Here is a 14,221-nt window from a genome sequence, read left to right on the forward strand (position 1 = left end):
CATACCACTCAGACCTTCCTGTTTGCCCCTTAGAAGCCACTCAATTTTCCAGAGAATGAGTCAGTTGGAAGCAGCCAGCTGTGGGCCATAGATGAAGACTCGCCCTCCACTGCTCTAGCTGCTTATTTACCTAATTGCAGATAACAAAAAATAGGGTTCTTGCAGATAGGCTGACTAACAAGTCTATAAGATCCTGCGACATGCATATATTCGTGCAGATTGTAGATTAGATAACAAGATTTTATTATATATGTCTCACAGTGCAGAGAGCAAAGATTTTTACAGCTCATCCCTAGTAATTATATATACATATACATAATCATCTGAGAACAAGCGTTTGCAATATATTTATTTGCTAAGACTCTGGAGGCAACTTGTCTCATGTGGAGATCTAAATATTTCGTAGATTAGATGTGAACTGCTTTGATAAAATGTATAGCGGAATAGGAACCATGACAATGGCAAACATAAGATTTCCCTCTACACTTGGACAGCATAATTAATATACAATGCTACATACATTATACAAATATAATTACATATCCTTATTGGAAAATAAATATTTGGAGGTGGTACTGCATTTTTTGTTTTTTCTTTTATAGCATGTTTGGACACTAGGGCTGATTCTGTGTACCTGTATACACCTCCAGTGATGCTGTCTACATGGATTGTTTCATACCTGGTGCAAACTTTTACAGCACAATGTAGCACTGCTATTTAATGAAAGGGTTGTACACTTGTGATGTTCAAAGTTGTCTAGTGATTTTAACCACTGTTCGCTGGGAAATTATACAAGAAAGGAATATCATTCAGTGCCATAGAGAGCAAACTGGTTGTTAGATTAATACAACTTTACATAAACTATAAAGTAAGAATCCTATACTATGGTGGAAAACTCATATATTTTCCAATAGTCTAGCATGCAGCAAACCATGCTCGTATACACGTAAATGTATATAAGGGATTTTCTCTGTATGCAGTGACCCATATATTTATGTGTTTTACTGCCTACTTATGACACATAAGAAACTTACTACAAATGAATGATGACATTACCTGCGGATCTCCAAAGTAAGCATGCCAAATTCATTAAGGATTCGATATTTCCCAGGAGGCGATGATGTGAGGTCAATAGGCTGTCCATTCTTAAACCTGTAAATAGAAGCAAGGTAACAGATTACCAAAAATACTTCATTCATACATTACCTAAATTCACCCCCAAAAAATTATACTGACAATGATATCTATATTTTATCTTCTGTTTATAATGAGGTTCAAAGCACTGGCTTCCTAGGGATTATGGCCATCCTTACGCTCAAGAGACCCAATGGGGAATGGGAGTTGGCGATATAGAAGAAATTTTAAAGTGGAACTAAAGTAAGCGAAAAATCAAAGTACTTTTTCTAAAACTACTTGGTTGAGGAATAGTGGGGGGTTGTTTTACTGACTAAAAGAAATTCTTATGAGCCGTTATATAATGATAGAAAACAAGGATAAAAATGGAAATAGATTGTTGGTTTTCAATATGCAAAATAAAAGTTAAAATGATCTACTACATACCACGTTGCTAATAGAGCTGTCTATTTGCTTTATCAAAAATAAGTGAGTAAGGATGTGTGGACATTCTTTCACATAACTATGTCACCAATTAGCTCCATGCAGTAAGCAAGTTCTGAGATATATATTTTTAATTAAACAGATCTGTTCTGGCATTCAATAGAAGGCACAACAATACTGTCTACCCTCCTCTACATAGAGCTGTGCACTTTAAAGTTTGTTTTACTCTGATCATGCAGATCTTGCTCATAACAAAAATCAGGTATTCCCAGTTAGTAAAGGCCATTTATCTTTCTTTCTGTTAACTGTTATATGAGCCAATTCCAACTCATCATGACATTCTGGATTAATCAGGAGATTTAATTCAAATAAAATACACACTCTAAGTTTAAAGGTATTCAGTGTCATGTAAACATGAGGAAATAATTTACGGTTGCAACACACTAATTACTAATTGTATGTGTCATTTACTTATGTGGATATTCACTGCAGGATATTATTGAGGAAGATTCAAGTTATGTCTCATTGTGAAGGTAATAGATGGCAGCAATACTCTGCTCTTTATCTGACTTTTCCGACTTTGCTTTGTCTCTTTCTGATCACAACCTATTACCTCTAACACTCTCCTCTCATATTATTTTCTCCTGTACTGCAACCTAAACACTTAAGTGGGAATCTTTACAACACAGATCTGCAACATCTCCCTGCCGTTCTCAAGCTTTTCTCTTCATTTCTACTAACTTTGTGACTCTGTAGCATGGAGCAACAAGGTCAAACACCTTTATTCTGAATACAATTGCCCCTATTATTGAAGTCCATCCACGTTGAACTAACGAATCCATAGCACAAAAAATACACAAGAAGAATTGAAAAATGTCTCCTGGGTGGCTGAACAACATTGCAGATAGAACAATTCTAATTGTTATCATCATCATCATCATCAGAATTAGGACTTCATGTGCTATAAACATGCCTTACAAGAATTTATGGATGCTTTTTCAAAAACATACCCACTTCTCCTCTCTTATATTCATACAATCCTGCAATTCCAAACAGCTTTTCAACAATTTGAATCCCTTCTCCACACTACCTTCTACCTCCTACATCATCCCAGAGGACTTTTTCACTTACTAATATTAGATGTGGTTTTGACATACAACACCAATTGTCTGCCAAATCCTCTCTCTTCCTCACACTGACTTTCTCCCTCACATATTTTGCCCCCTAACAATCCAACAAGTCTCCTCTCTCCTCTCAAATACCACAGTACTTCTTGTTCTCTTGGTTTAATCCCTTCTCATCACATTTCTTCAGCCTTAACATCCCACAAGTAACAGCTTTTAACTTATGTCTTTCCACTATCCATCATCATCATTATCAACATTTATTTATATAGCGCCAGCAAATTCCGTAGCGCTTTACAATTGGGAACACCATGCCATCTTTGTTTAATTATGCTATCATTTAACCTATCATTAAAAAACACTCTGGATCCTTCATCTCTGAAGCCAGCATCCAGTCCCACTACTTTTTTTCTGATGTAAATATTATTCTTGCAAATTATGGGCAGAAAAGTAATTGCATTCCTTGTTTTAAACTGGAAACTACCATTGCAAGGACTTCATTAGTGATATTAGTCAGAAATAAGTTATTAAATGGTCATTAGCATTTTTGCCTCACTATTAGTCCCTTCTCCTTTAACAATCCATCAGCTGCTGATCTCTCATTTCTACTGGCTTATGTTCCTGACCACTTGTTGTGATTTCCTTTCATGTCAATTGCTGCCTTAGGGGCCTATTTATGAAGCAATGCAATGGGTCAAAATAACCCTTACCGTGAATCCACTGCTAATCTAAGTATCCTTCAAATTTATGAACGTTGCATCGCAGCAGATATCGTGGATATCTGCTGCTTTGCATGTCATTTTGTTTTTCTGTGCAGTCCCCATAAAAAAGTATGGGGACTGCTGCTTAACGCAATTCAACAACTTCTAAAAAAATATTTTTTTTCGGAATCTTGTTATGTTAATGTATGCCAGATTATTAACGGAATTTCTAGCTGTCAGCTCTGCTCCGAAGAGCAGAGCTGGACAGCGCATGGGTGGAGGGATCATGTGATCCCTCCCTCTCACATGATTTTAGCTAGTCGTTCAGTGCAGTTTGCCCTGCGGCTATTTGTCCTGTCTCACTGACTACTGTTCTCTGTGCGTATGCCCGGTAGCTTCGATCGGCGCAATCAATGTGATAAGGATTGAAAAGTATTTTTCAAGTTTTGTGGTCCTTGATAAATATGCCTGGACATGGAGAAATTACCTTTTAATTTTTCCTTCTCCTAAATCTGTTCCTTTGCCTAATATAACAATCCATGTGGATAAAATTCCAGTCTCACCAGTCCCCGAAGCCCATTTCTGTAGGGTAATGTTATACTGAAATCTCTTTCCCTTTTCACATTCAAACTCTAACAACTGGCTACCATCTTCAGATTAAATAAACCTTTCACATTTGTCCCTTTCTCTCACATTATGCATCTTAGATATTGGTCAATGCTCTAATCATATCCTGGATAGACTATGGCCACACTATATTATTTGGTCTACTGATCAACGTACAAACTGGTTTCACTAAAGTCTGTTATGAATTCTGTAGTTCAAGTGATACTCCATTTATCTTTCTCCCCAGTTCTACTCTTCTCTGTCGATATCTACACTGGCTCCATATCATGCACAGGATACAATTCTAGATCATGGGGGTATATTTACTAAACTGTGGGTTTGAAAAAGTGGAATTGTTGCCTATAGCAACCAATCAGATTCTAGTTGTCATAAATGAAAGCAAGAATTTGATTGGTTGCTACAACATCTCCACTTCAAACTTGCAGTTTAATAAATATACCCCATAGTCTTACCCTGCAAACCACCCAGCAATCTCAATCTCGTTATATTTCCTCCGTAACCTCCAGATTTGCCACCTAACAGAACCTTCGCTTTACACATGACATCCTTCGGCCTTCTTCTCGGATCACATCTTCTCACATCTCCAGGATTTTACTCAAGCTGCACCTATTACCTAAAATTCTCTACCTCATGCCACCAGAGACTCATAGAGCATAAGTTAAATACCTGAAAATTTATGTCTTAAGACACAAATATATCCTGACCCCATAATAACTAGCTCCACTTACAAAATCTATCAGAACTATAAGAGCAAAATTGTGCATATAATAACAATACAATAAAATGAGTATGTCTGCACTTGAACAAAGCTCAGTACTTAAAATGCCGTAGTGCTAAATCTAATGTTCCCAGTTGATTTTGACGATTTTGCAAAGTCAATTTCCATTAGTGACATATTTGTTTACATGCAAGCAGTAGCAGCAGCAGTGGGACTAACGCTCAAGAATTCATCTGAGGAATCCAAGATAGTGGAGGAGTCATCTAGCCTTAGCAACTCGGATGCAGGTCTAACTCCGATCGCTACTGAGGATATTGATGAGGACTGTGTTGGTGTAGATTGCGGGTGTCGGGATCTAGGTGAAAGAAGGGACCTAGCTGATGAAGGACTGCTTGTTGTTATTTTTTTTAGCATAAGTTTCCAATTTTCCCAACAGCTTGCCATGAACTCACTTCAAATGGCGTAACATAGATGAGGTTCCTAGATGGTTAAGGTCCCTACCTCTATTGACTGTGGCTTTACAAATGCTACAAATGGCTAGACAATTGTTGTCAGTATTTTGGTAAAAATAATTCCACACATAAGAGGTGGATTTTTTGGTCTTATGCCCAGGCATGATAATGGCCTTCTTATCACTGGCAAGAACTGCTTCCACTGGTGCAGGACACAAACAACATCATCCTCATCATCATCCTCATCAACATCCTCATTGGTGCCCTCATCAGCTACACAAATATCCCCCTCATCCTGTTGCAATTCCAAAGTGGCATCCTCAATTTGTGTTTCACCAGCTATACTTGGGATGTTCATGCACACATCTGCAGTAATGCTGAAAGGGGCCTTCTTTATGGGTACACTATCAGAAAGGTCAAGATTACACATATCACTTGTGGATAGACTCTCCTCAGGGATTTCTGTAATTTTTGAATCTGAACATACATTTTCCTTTAATGCCTTGCTTTTTTTTCCAGCTCAGCTATTACATGTAAAAGTATGGTGTCCAAATACTTTTTGGAGTCCGAATGATAAGGTCTTGCTTAGTCATGATTGACCTTACAAGAATATGCCTGAGTGACAGTTGCAGAACTAGTACTCATAGAGAAAGACGAAGGCCTCATTCTTTCCTTGCCACTTTGTGTGTAGAATTGCCTGTTGGCAATTTTATTTTTCCTACTGATAACTTTGCCTGGATTACAGGTCTTTTTTTTGACCAGGGTAAAAGGTGTTTTTTTACATTTTTGTTTCCCTGACTTAAAAATGCTAGGCACTTTACCATAGGCTTTAGCAGATGACATAGAGGGATTACTATCATCATGACTGGTGCCAGCAGCTGCTTGGTGCTCCTGGTCTTCTGTGTACTGCTGTGAATCCATTTTGATAACACAGTACAATGTGACTACAGATTAAGAACAACACTGCCACCCCTATTATTTCTATTTTAGCAATGACAATTAGCAATGGAGCAATGGAGCTCTCCTCTTTGTGTTTTACCTATATAACACAGTTCAATGTGAATGCAAATTTAGAAGACCAAGCCTGCCAGACCTATTATTTCTATTTCAGCAATGGCAATTAACAATGGAGCAATGGAGCTCTCCTCTTTGTGTTTTACCTATATAACACAGTATAATGTGACTGCAGATTTAGAAGACCAAGCCTGCCATACCTATTATTTCTATTTCAGAAATGACAATTAGTATTGGAGCTGTCCAGAATGTCACTGGAGACTTTGAAGAACACTGCTTGCCCTCCTTTTTCTTTTCTACCTATGACGCTGCACTAGAGACTGCCAAGAACTGTGCTACCCTTTCTGTGTCCCTCTGTGAAATGGAGCTGGACCGTCGCGGAGGGCGGTACTTATAGAATCCTAAACTCATGTGATCCGATGACGTAACGATGACTTCTTGCGTTGTTTACAATTCCGAGGACGCGCAAAAGTACTGCTAAGTTAGGGTGTTTTTGGCTCTAGGGGAACCGAGCCTGAACATCTCTAGTTATAAGTGACATCAATAAAATAAAAATGTTTTGTTTATTATTGTTCTGCTTGAGTTGGAGTCAAGTAACAATGTACAGTTATGGCCAAAAGTTTTGAGAATGACACAAATATTATTTTTCACAAAGTCTGCTGCCTCATTTTTTATAATGGCAATTTGCATATACTCCAGAATGTCATGAAGAGTGATCAGATGAATTGCAATTAATTTCAAAGTCCCTCTTTGCTATGACAATAAACTTTATCCCAAAAATAACATTTCCGCTACATTTCAGTTCTGCCACAAAAGGACCAACTGACATCAGGTCAGTGATTCTCCCATTAACACAGGTGGGATTGTTGACGAAGACAGGGCTGGAGATCACTCTGTCATGCTGATTGAGTTAGAATAATAGAGTGGAAGCTTTAAAGGGAGGGTGGTGCTTGAAATCATTGTTCTTCCTCTGTTAACCATGGTTACCTGCAAGGAAACACATGCAGTGATAATTTCTTTGTAGAAAAATGGCTTCACAGGCAAGAATATTGCTGCTAGTAAGATAGGTGTCACGCACTGGACGGTTAGTGCCTCTGGTCTGGTACGTGGCTCTCTCTCATTCCTGCCGGCGCCTGTCCTAAGCCGCGGCCGTCCGCCATCTTGACTGGATTGCGCATGTGCAGGACTCTTGAACTTAAAATCTTGCTTTTAATCCTATTGGTGAATCAATCACCACTCACTATTTAAGGCACCTGTGTCCTTAGTATCGTTGCCTGTTCTTGGTTCTCATTCCCTCGAGACTCCTAGGTGTTTCCTGTGTTCTGCTCGTGTGATCGGTTTTGCTGTGGACAAGTCCTCTCTGCTCATCCGTGGTAAACTTGCCCGCTACAGACTACCTCTACTCTGCTGCATGCCTACACCTGGACAAGCCTTATCTGCTCTTCTGTGGTAAACGTACCCGCTATAGACTGCTTGCCATTCCGCTGCATACCTGCACCTGGACAAGCCTGCTCTGCTCATCAGTGGTAACGTACCCGCCACAGACTATTCGCTATTCAGCTGCTTGCCTGCATTTGGACAAGTCTCCCTTGCTCATCAGTGGTATACTTGCCGCTACAGACTACCCGCTATTCCGCCACCTACCTGCACCTGGACAAGTCTTCCCATTACCGCAGTGGTACAACTTGCTATCCGCAGACCACTGACGCTCCCGCTACCTACCTGCACCTGGACAAGTCTTCCCATCACCGCAGTGGTACAACTTGCTATCCGCAGACCACTGACGCTCCCGCTCCTACCTGCACCTGGACAACTCTTCCCATCACAGCAGTGGTACAACTTGCTATCCGCAGACCACTGACTCTCCCCGCTACCCTCCTGCACTGACACGAGTCTTCACTGCACATCAGTTGTTATACCTACCTCCGCATTATAGCTGCAAGTCGCTGACTCTCCTGCTGCATAGCTGCAAGTCGCTGACTCTCCATTGACATTTCTTATCCTAAGTTGTTGTACTGTTCCAACCATTCACCATACTGCACAGAGGATCGCTGTGATAAACTCCGCCCCTCTGGTAAGCATAATCACCTGGTGAATCCTGGGTAGAAACTCCTAGTGCCCGTGACAATAGGAACCTAAATAAACCATTTATTGGATCATCAAGAACTTCAAGGAGAGAGGTTCAATAGTTGTGAAGAAGGCTTCAGGCTGACCAAGAACAGCCAGCAAGTGCCAGGACCATCTCCTAAAGCGGGATCGGGGAACCACCAGTGAAGAGCTTGCTCAGGAATGGCAGCCAGCAGGTGTAAGTGCATCTGCAGGCACAGTGAGGCAAAGACTTTTGGAGGATGGCCTGGTGTCAAGAAGGCCAGCAAAGAAGCTACTTTTCTCCAGGTAAAACATAAGGGACAGACTGATATTCTGCAAAAGGTACAGGAATTGGACTGCTGAGGACTGGGGTAAAGTCATTTTTTCTGATGTATCCCTTTTCAGAATTGTTTGGGGCATCTGAAAAAACGCTTGTCCAGAGAAGGAAAGGTGAGTGCTACCATCAGTCCTGTGTCATGCAAACAGTAAAGCATCCTGAGACCATTCATGTGTGGGGTTGCTTTTCAGCCAAGCTAGTGGGCTCAATCACAATTTTGCCTAAGAACACAGCCATGAATAAAGAATGGTACCAAAACAATCTCCCACAGCAACTTCTCCCAAACAATCAAGAAGAGTTTGGTGTTGAACAATGCCATTTCCAGCACGATGGAGCACCTTTCCATAAAGCAAAACTGATAACTAAGTGGCTCGGGGATCAAAACATCAAAAATTTGCATCCATGGCCAGGAAACTTCTTATCACAGATTAGGATGATGTTAGAATAGGAGAGCTACGCTCCGTCTCCTATCGCTGCCTGCAGTCTTCCTGGTGGTCTAGTGGACAGGAAGTGGGGCAGGATGCCTTGCAACCAAAATGCGCTACTGCGCATGCGTGGACCCCTGAAACTGGAGTTCGACATTTTGAGCAGCACTTCCATTAGTACCTGGCACAGAGCAAAACACAATACTAGTAGCTGCGCCTTGCATATAATAAAAGCCCTAAAATCCTATAATACTGTGAGCGGAAGCTCCCTTAATAGTATAGGAAATTCTGTCACAAGAATCCTGCACAAACGTGCAGAGATATAGGGAGTGCATTATAACAACCTGCTTCTGCATACAAAGAGTGTATAAGGATACATACTGCATAAGACTGTATTGCCTGCTGCTACTATTGCATATACCAACTGTGAGTACCTGCATCAATTCTGCTGTTACCAAGTTCAATAAACAGCAACCTGTTTAAGTTAAAAGCGTTTGTGGCTTCACATCCACCTAACACCGCTGACTCCTTTCACAACACCAAAGGTATAAACAATAGATGAAACCAACGTAAGGTGGTCCAGTTGGATCCTGGCTGTGTTTAAGGGGAGTTAGGGTCCCAGTCGTATCTTCCACTGGTGTACACTGGGCAGAACTTTGACCCAGGGAGCCTGTTCTGGGCCTTCCACTGAATGGATTTGGATAACATTTATTATAAAAACAAAAACGATACTGGGCAGCCACCTCATGGGTGTGTTGGAAGAGTAGCTAAGCTGGTAATTATTTTTAAAAGGTTGACAGTTACATCCAACTCATTGATAACTGAATAACTTGAATATTTACATCCGGTTAACACTAGGTACTTCAGCTAGTAGAATGTGAGTATTTATTCTTATATGTAAATGGTAAATGGGGATGATGATGCCAATAAACTTTATGTCGATAAGGAGGAGGTGGGGTGTATGAAAAGAAGCTCAGGGAAAGTCGTGACCAACAGGACTGACTTGAGGATATACATTAAAGTGTAGAGTGCCAAGGTCAGCGTATACCAGCAAGTTGTAAGACTGTACTGTCCCCAAAACCTTGTTCAGTGCTGTTTACATTTGCCTGGTGTACTTGGTATTTGGTATTACATATATTTAGCATATTTATTTTCTCTTTATGTTTACTCATTGCTCACAGCATATATAGACTTTACTTATTGACAATTTTTGTAGAGTGACATGTTAAACGGGTTCTCTAGAGGAATTTGCTAGAAAGATCACCTGTCGCCTTTAGGAACCTCATTTTGTAACATTGAAACACACCTTAATTCTATCACAATAAGATACGTAAAGGCCGCACATATTTGTGTATGTGTTTATTAGTTCTGCAATGTTTTTTATTTCTAACCTGTGAAGTGTGTCATGTTGCTTACATTTTCAAATTGTTCCTAAAAATAACTACTACTTTAGCCTAATGGAATAATATATAAGAAAGGTAAAGCATACAATCATCAAGTTTCACCTTTGTTTCACCATTCTGCAGAATACCTTTACAAATCGTGTTTGTAAATTCACATTTCGCAAAATGTATAGTCTATAAATAACGCTTGGACAAAGGCTGGGAGTAGGGATAGGAAGGGGCTAGACAGCAAACCATTGAATTGATGTTGATTTGGTGTATTTTTACCAGAATTAATATTACTACTAGTAGTGGATGTTCAATTTTTCGGCAGAATGCCTATTGATCATTGTGAAAATTGCTGTCAGGCGCCATCCCTGCACATTCACCTTCCTGTGCTGGCCATTAGGGTGCCAGAGAATCAAGCGCTTATGGTCCAGTGCTTCTGTCTATGTTCCTCACTCTGTATTTCAATTCTCCTTCTGGCATATTTTGGATCTCCTGTTTGACCTCTGAATTCCCTGACTCTGTCTTTGCCTGTTCCTTTGGTTATCTGCCTGCACAGTTCTGGATTGTAGGACCTCGCCAACCCCCTCTACCTCTCTGGTGGCTACCTTGGAGGGGCGTAAACCTACGTGTCTCTGCTATGAATTCCAAACTCCCTTGCGGGGGTCCCTGGCGAAGACCAGAGGCACGTTTAGATTCCGTGCCTCCTAGACTAGCAGTGTCCATACCAGTAGGTGGGTCTTAGTATCACGGCTAGCATGACAATTGCTTTGTCCTGTTGGATTAAGTAATAGTCTTTCACAAATTTATAATTGGGTATCCCTGGTCGGTTGCAAGTTGCTGGTGATATGACTCCTTATTTATCCTCAGACAAACCATGTCTGCAGTATCATTTGCACAGTGTACTGCAATTTAGTATTGTGCCAGTTCAGGACAGCATAGTAGGTAGAGCTGCAGCCCAGCTATCTAGCAGTTGAAATGCACACAATTGATTTTGATATCAGCAGTTGTAGGAGAAATCTAGCATTGATGAAAGAAATGAGGAGAATAGTAATGCTGAAATGAGCCACACAAGTTTGCACTGAAAAGATTGAAGAGGAAACCTGTTTCTGAAAATCATAAGGTTAGAATGCCTTTGTGTCATCACCCTGTGGACACTGACACAAAGTCAGAGGCACCAATAATATCAGCATTTGATAAAAAATCAGGACATTGAACTCAGTCATTGCTGATGACCTTCCTGTTCTCATGTGGGTGGGGGGTCCCTATGCGGTGTCACCAGATTTCATTGCACAATTGTCTCATTGATTTAACCATAATAATTATAAATAATGTAACTGTTGATTTGCATACACTGCTATAACATGAGAGAAACATCCACGAACACAGCCCACTCTGTGTTCGTATGCAAAGGACACTTATTACAGTCTACGATTTTGGGAGTGAACTTGGCCTGGAAGGGGCGTTTTGAAGTAAGAAGTAAGAAGTTACTTGTTTTTATGCTGTATCTCTTGCTTCAGCTAAAGGGCTAGTCTAAGTCCTGATCAGTAGTGTTGACAGTCTCGTATGCATGCTATAATGTGTTTACAGTCAGGAGCAACTGTAAAAATGTATTTATGCTCAGCAGACATTAAGATCAGCATAATAAATGTATTTAATAGAAGCAAAATATTTAACAAATCCTTTTTTTACTGTTTTATCATTAATGCATATATTATTACCTGGTGACATTATTTCAATAGTTTATTTTCCGGTGTGTACTTTTACAAATCTATTATCCACTGCAGCATCTTCCTTAGTAGAGCACAGTAGACCTGCAACCGAATTCAAAAGCACATGTATCTTGAGATCTGTGTCTTTAAGAATTCGGGAGTACGCAAAGCCTAAATACGTATAATACTAAATGCGGGTTGCTCTCAGAGTGGGTTCCTTGATGAATCAGTTACAATATGTCATAGTTAGGTAATAGGGGTTAAATATCTTATATATTGTAGTCGCAAGTAATGTTCTTGAAACAACATCTGCACTATTTAAACAGCAAATAAAACAAGAGTTTGATTCACAGAATCTAAGTTCTTTCAAATCAATAGTCTGTTCAATCAAGTAATCTGTTCAAAGGCGCATGCTAAGAAGTGTGTCACCTTGTGTAGATGCCATGGACAGGTTGGACTTTGCCACTTCTGCAACGTCAACATCAAATACAGGAGCACAGTGTTCCCCTCAACCTTGCTCACTATCCTCATCACATGGAACCAGAACACTGGTACCACAAACACCGCCACCCACACCAAAGTCGCTCCAAGAAAACCTTGCAATACCATCATGCAGTCCTCTATCAAATTTTGATCTTCATACAATTGCAAACTGTTTTGTATAGTCTTTTTATATTGATAAAAATGATAGTTTCAAATGACAGTGTTGCCGCTTTGGTCAACTGGTTGGAACGGATGAAATTGGTACTCACTTTGGCACAATATGCCTTTGATTGGACCTAATACACCATTATAAAACCCATGGGGAAAATGCAAAAATAAAACATTTGTAGAAAAATAAATTGTCACAGCAACAGAGTAAGAGTAGTTGCTCCCACTGCTAACTGGATATTACTGCATATGGTGAAAAACATCAAAGTCTATGTTCTGGTGTGAACACGCTACACAGTTTTACTAGCCAATCTTTAGTATCTTGAGAGAGAAAGAAAGAGCTTCAGTGCTCACATAAAGAGGACCTTTTGGGGAATTGTGAATGGAAAATTAGTCAAAAGTTTAGACTAGGGACAGGTGCCCTATCGATTTGTGAAATCCTCAGAAATCCTCATTCCAAGAGCTGGTGGAGTGGGTGGAGTCTAGATGGTAGAATTCCCAGAGGACATTATTTTCCTAAAAACCCTTTGACAACATTACAGAGAAATCGTTAATCTTGTTGGCCAGGGAGTGTTCTTCTCCATCAACTATACAATACACTTATCAACTGTTATGTAATGTAGCGGGCATAATGGTGGTCACTTTATGACAGTAACTACCAACTGGGTAACAACAAGCTACATGAATGTGCCCTGAGGTGACAAAGCGTGACAAGTGACATTCATTTGCAGCAGCATAAAGCCAGCAGTAGCTGTAGCAACATTTGATTATGCACAACAATATGCTAAGTCTCAGAGCACTGCACATTGGCTATGTAACAGAGGACAATGGGAAAAACATATAGTGGTTGCATTGCATCAAGCTTAAATCACTCACATGTCTGCATTGCTCATGTCCTCAATTATATTGCAACTCAATTGTTATCAAAGTGCCAAGATGTGCAAGAGATTTTGGGACTGATTCATTAAGGAAAGAAAGGTAAAAAAAGGAGAAAATCTTCTCCTGGACAAACCAAGTTACAATGCAAGGGGTGCAAATTTATTTATTACTTGCACGTAAGTTAAATACTGGCTGTTTTTTCATGTATCACACAATTACTTGACAGCTTTATATTTACACTGACATTTAAAGTTGATCTAGGACATGCCCTACCCTAACTATAAATCTGCCATCACATTGTAATTGTACATCCCCTCCAAAGCAACATGGTTTTGCCAAGGTGCAAAGTTACTCTTTTTTCGGCTTTCCTTTCCTTAATGAATCAGATCCGGTGTTATCCGGTCTGATACATAACGTCTGCTCTCACGTTCATCGATACTACATATTCCAGAACATGCTGCATACACTGCAAGTTAGAAAAAAAAATACTGAATAAGGAAAGTTGAAAGTTGAAAATAGAAGACCCCACCAGGTAGAATTGTATTTTT

General features: G+C 40.0%; 1 protein-coding gene across 2 annotated transcripts in view; it reads right to left on the bottom strand.

Annotated features, from left to right (window-relative positions):
- Positions 1–14,221, bottom strand: part of MYOM3 (myomesin 3) — a 103,692-nt gene that overhangs the window by 63,349 nt on the left and 26,122 nt on the right. For both annotated transcript variants that reach the window (XM_075195389.1, XM_075195388.1), the window contains exon 6: positions 1,057–1,152. In XM_075195389.1, coding sequence (XP_075051490.1) covers positions 1,057–1,152 — 96 coding nt within the window. The remainder of the gene's footprint in view (positions 1–1,056; positions 1,153–14,221) is intronic.

The sequence above is a fragment of the Mixophyes fleayi genome, chromosome 2, assembly GCF_038048845.1.
Source record: "Mixophyes fleayi isolate aMixFle1 chromosome 2, aMixFle1.hap1, whole genome shotgun sequence".
Lineage (NCBI taxonomy): Eukaryota > Metazoa > Chordata > Amphibia > Anura > Limnodynastidae > Mixophyes > Mixophyes fleayi.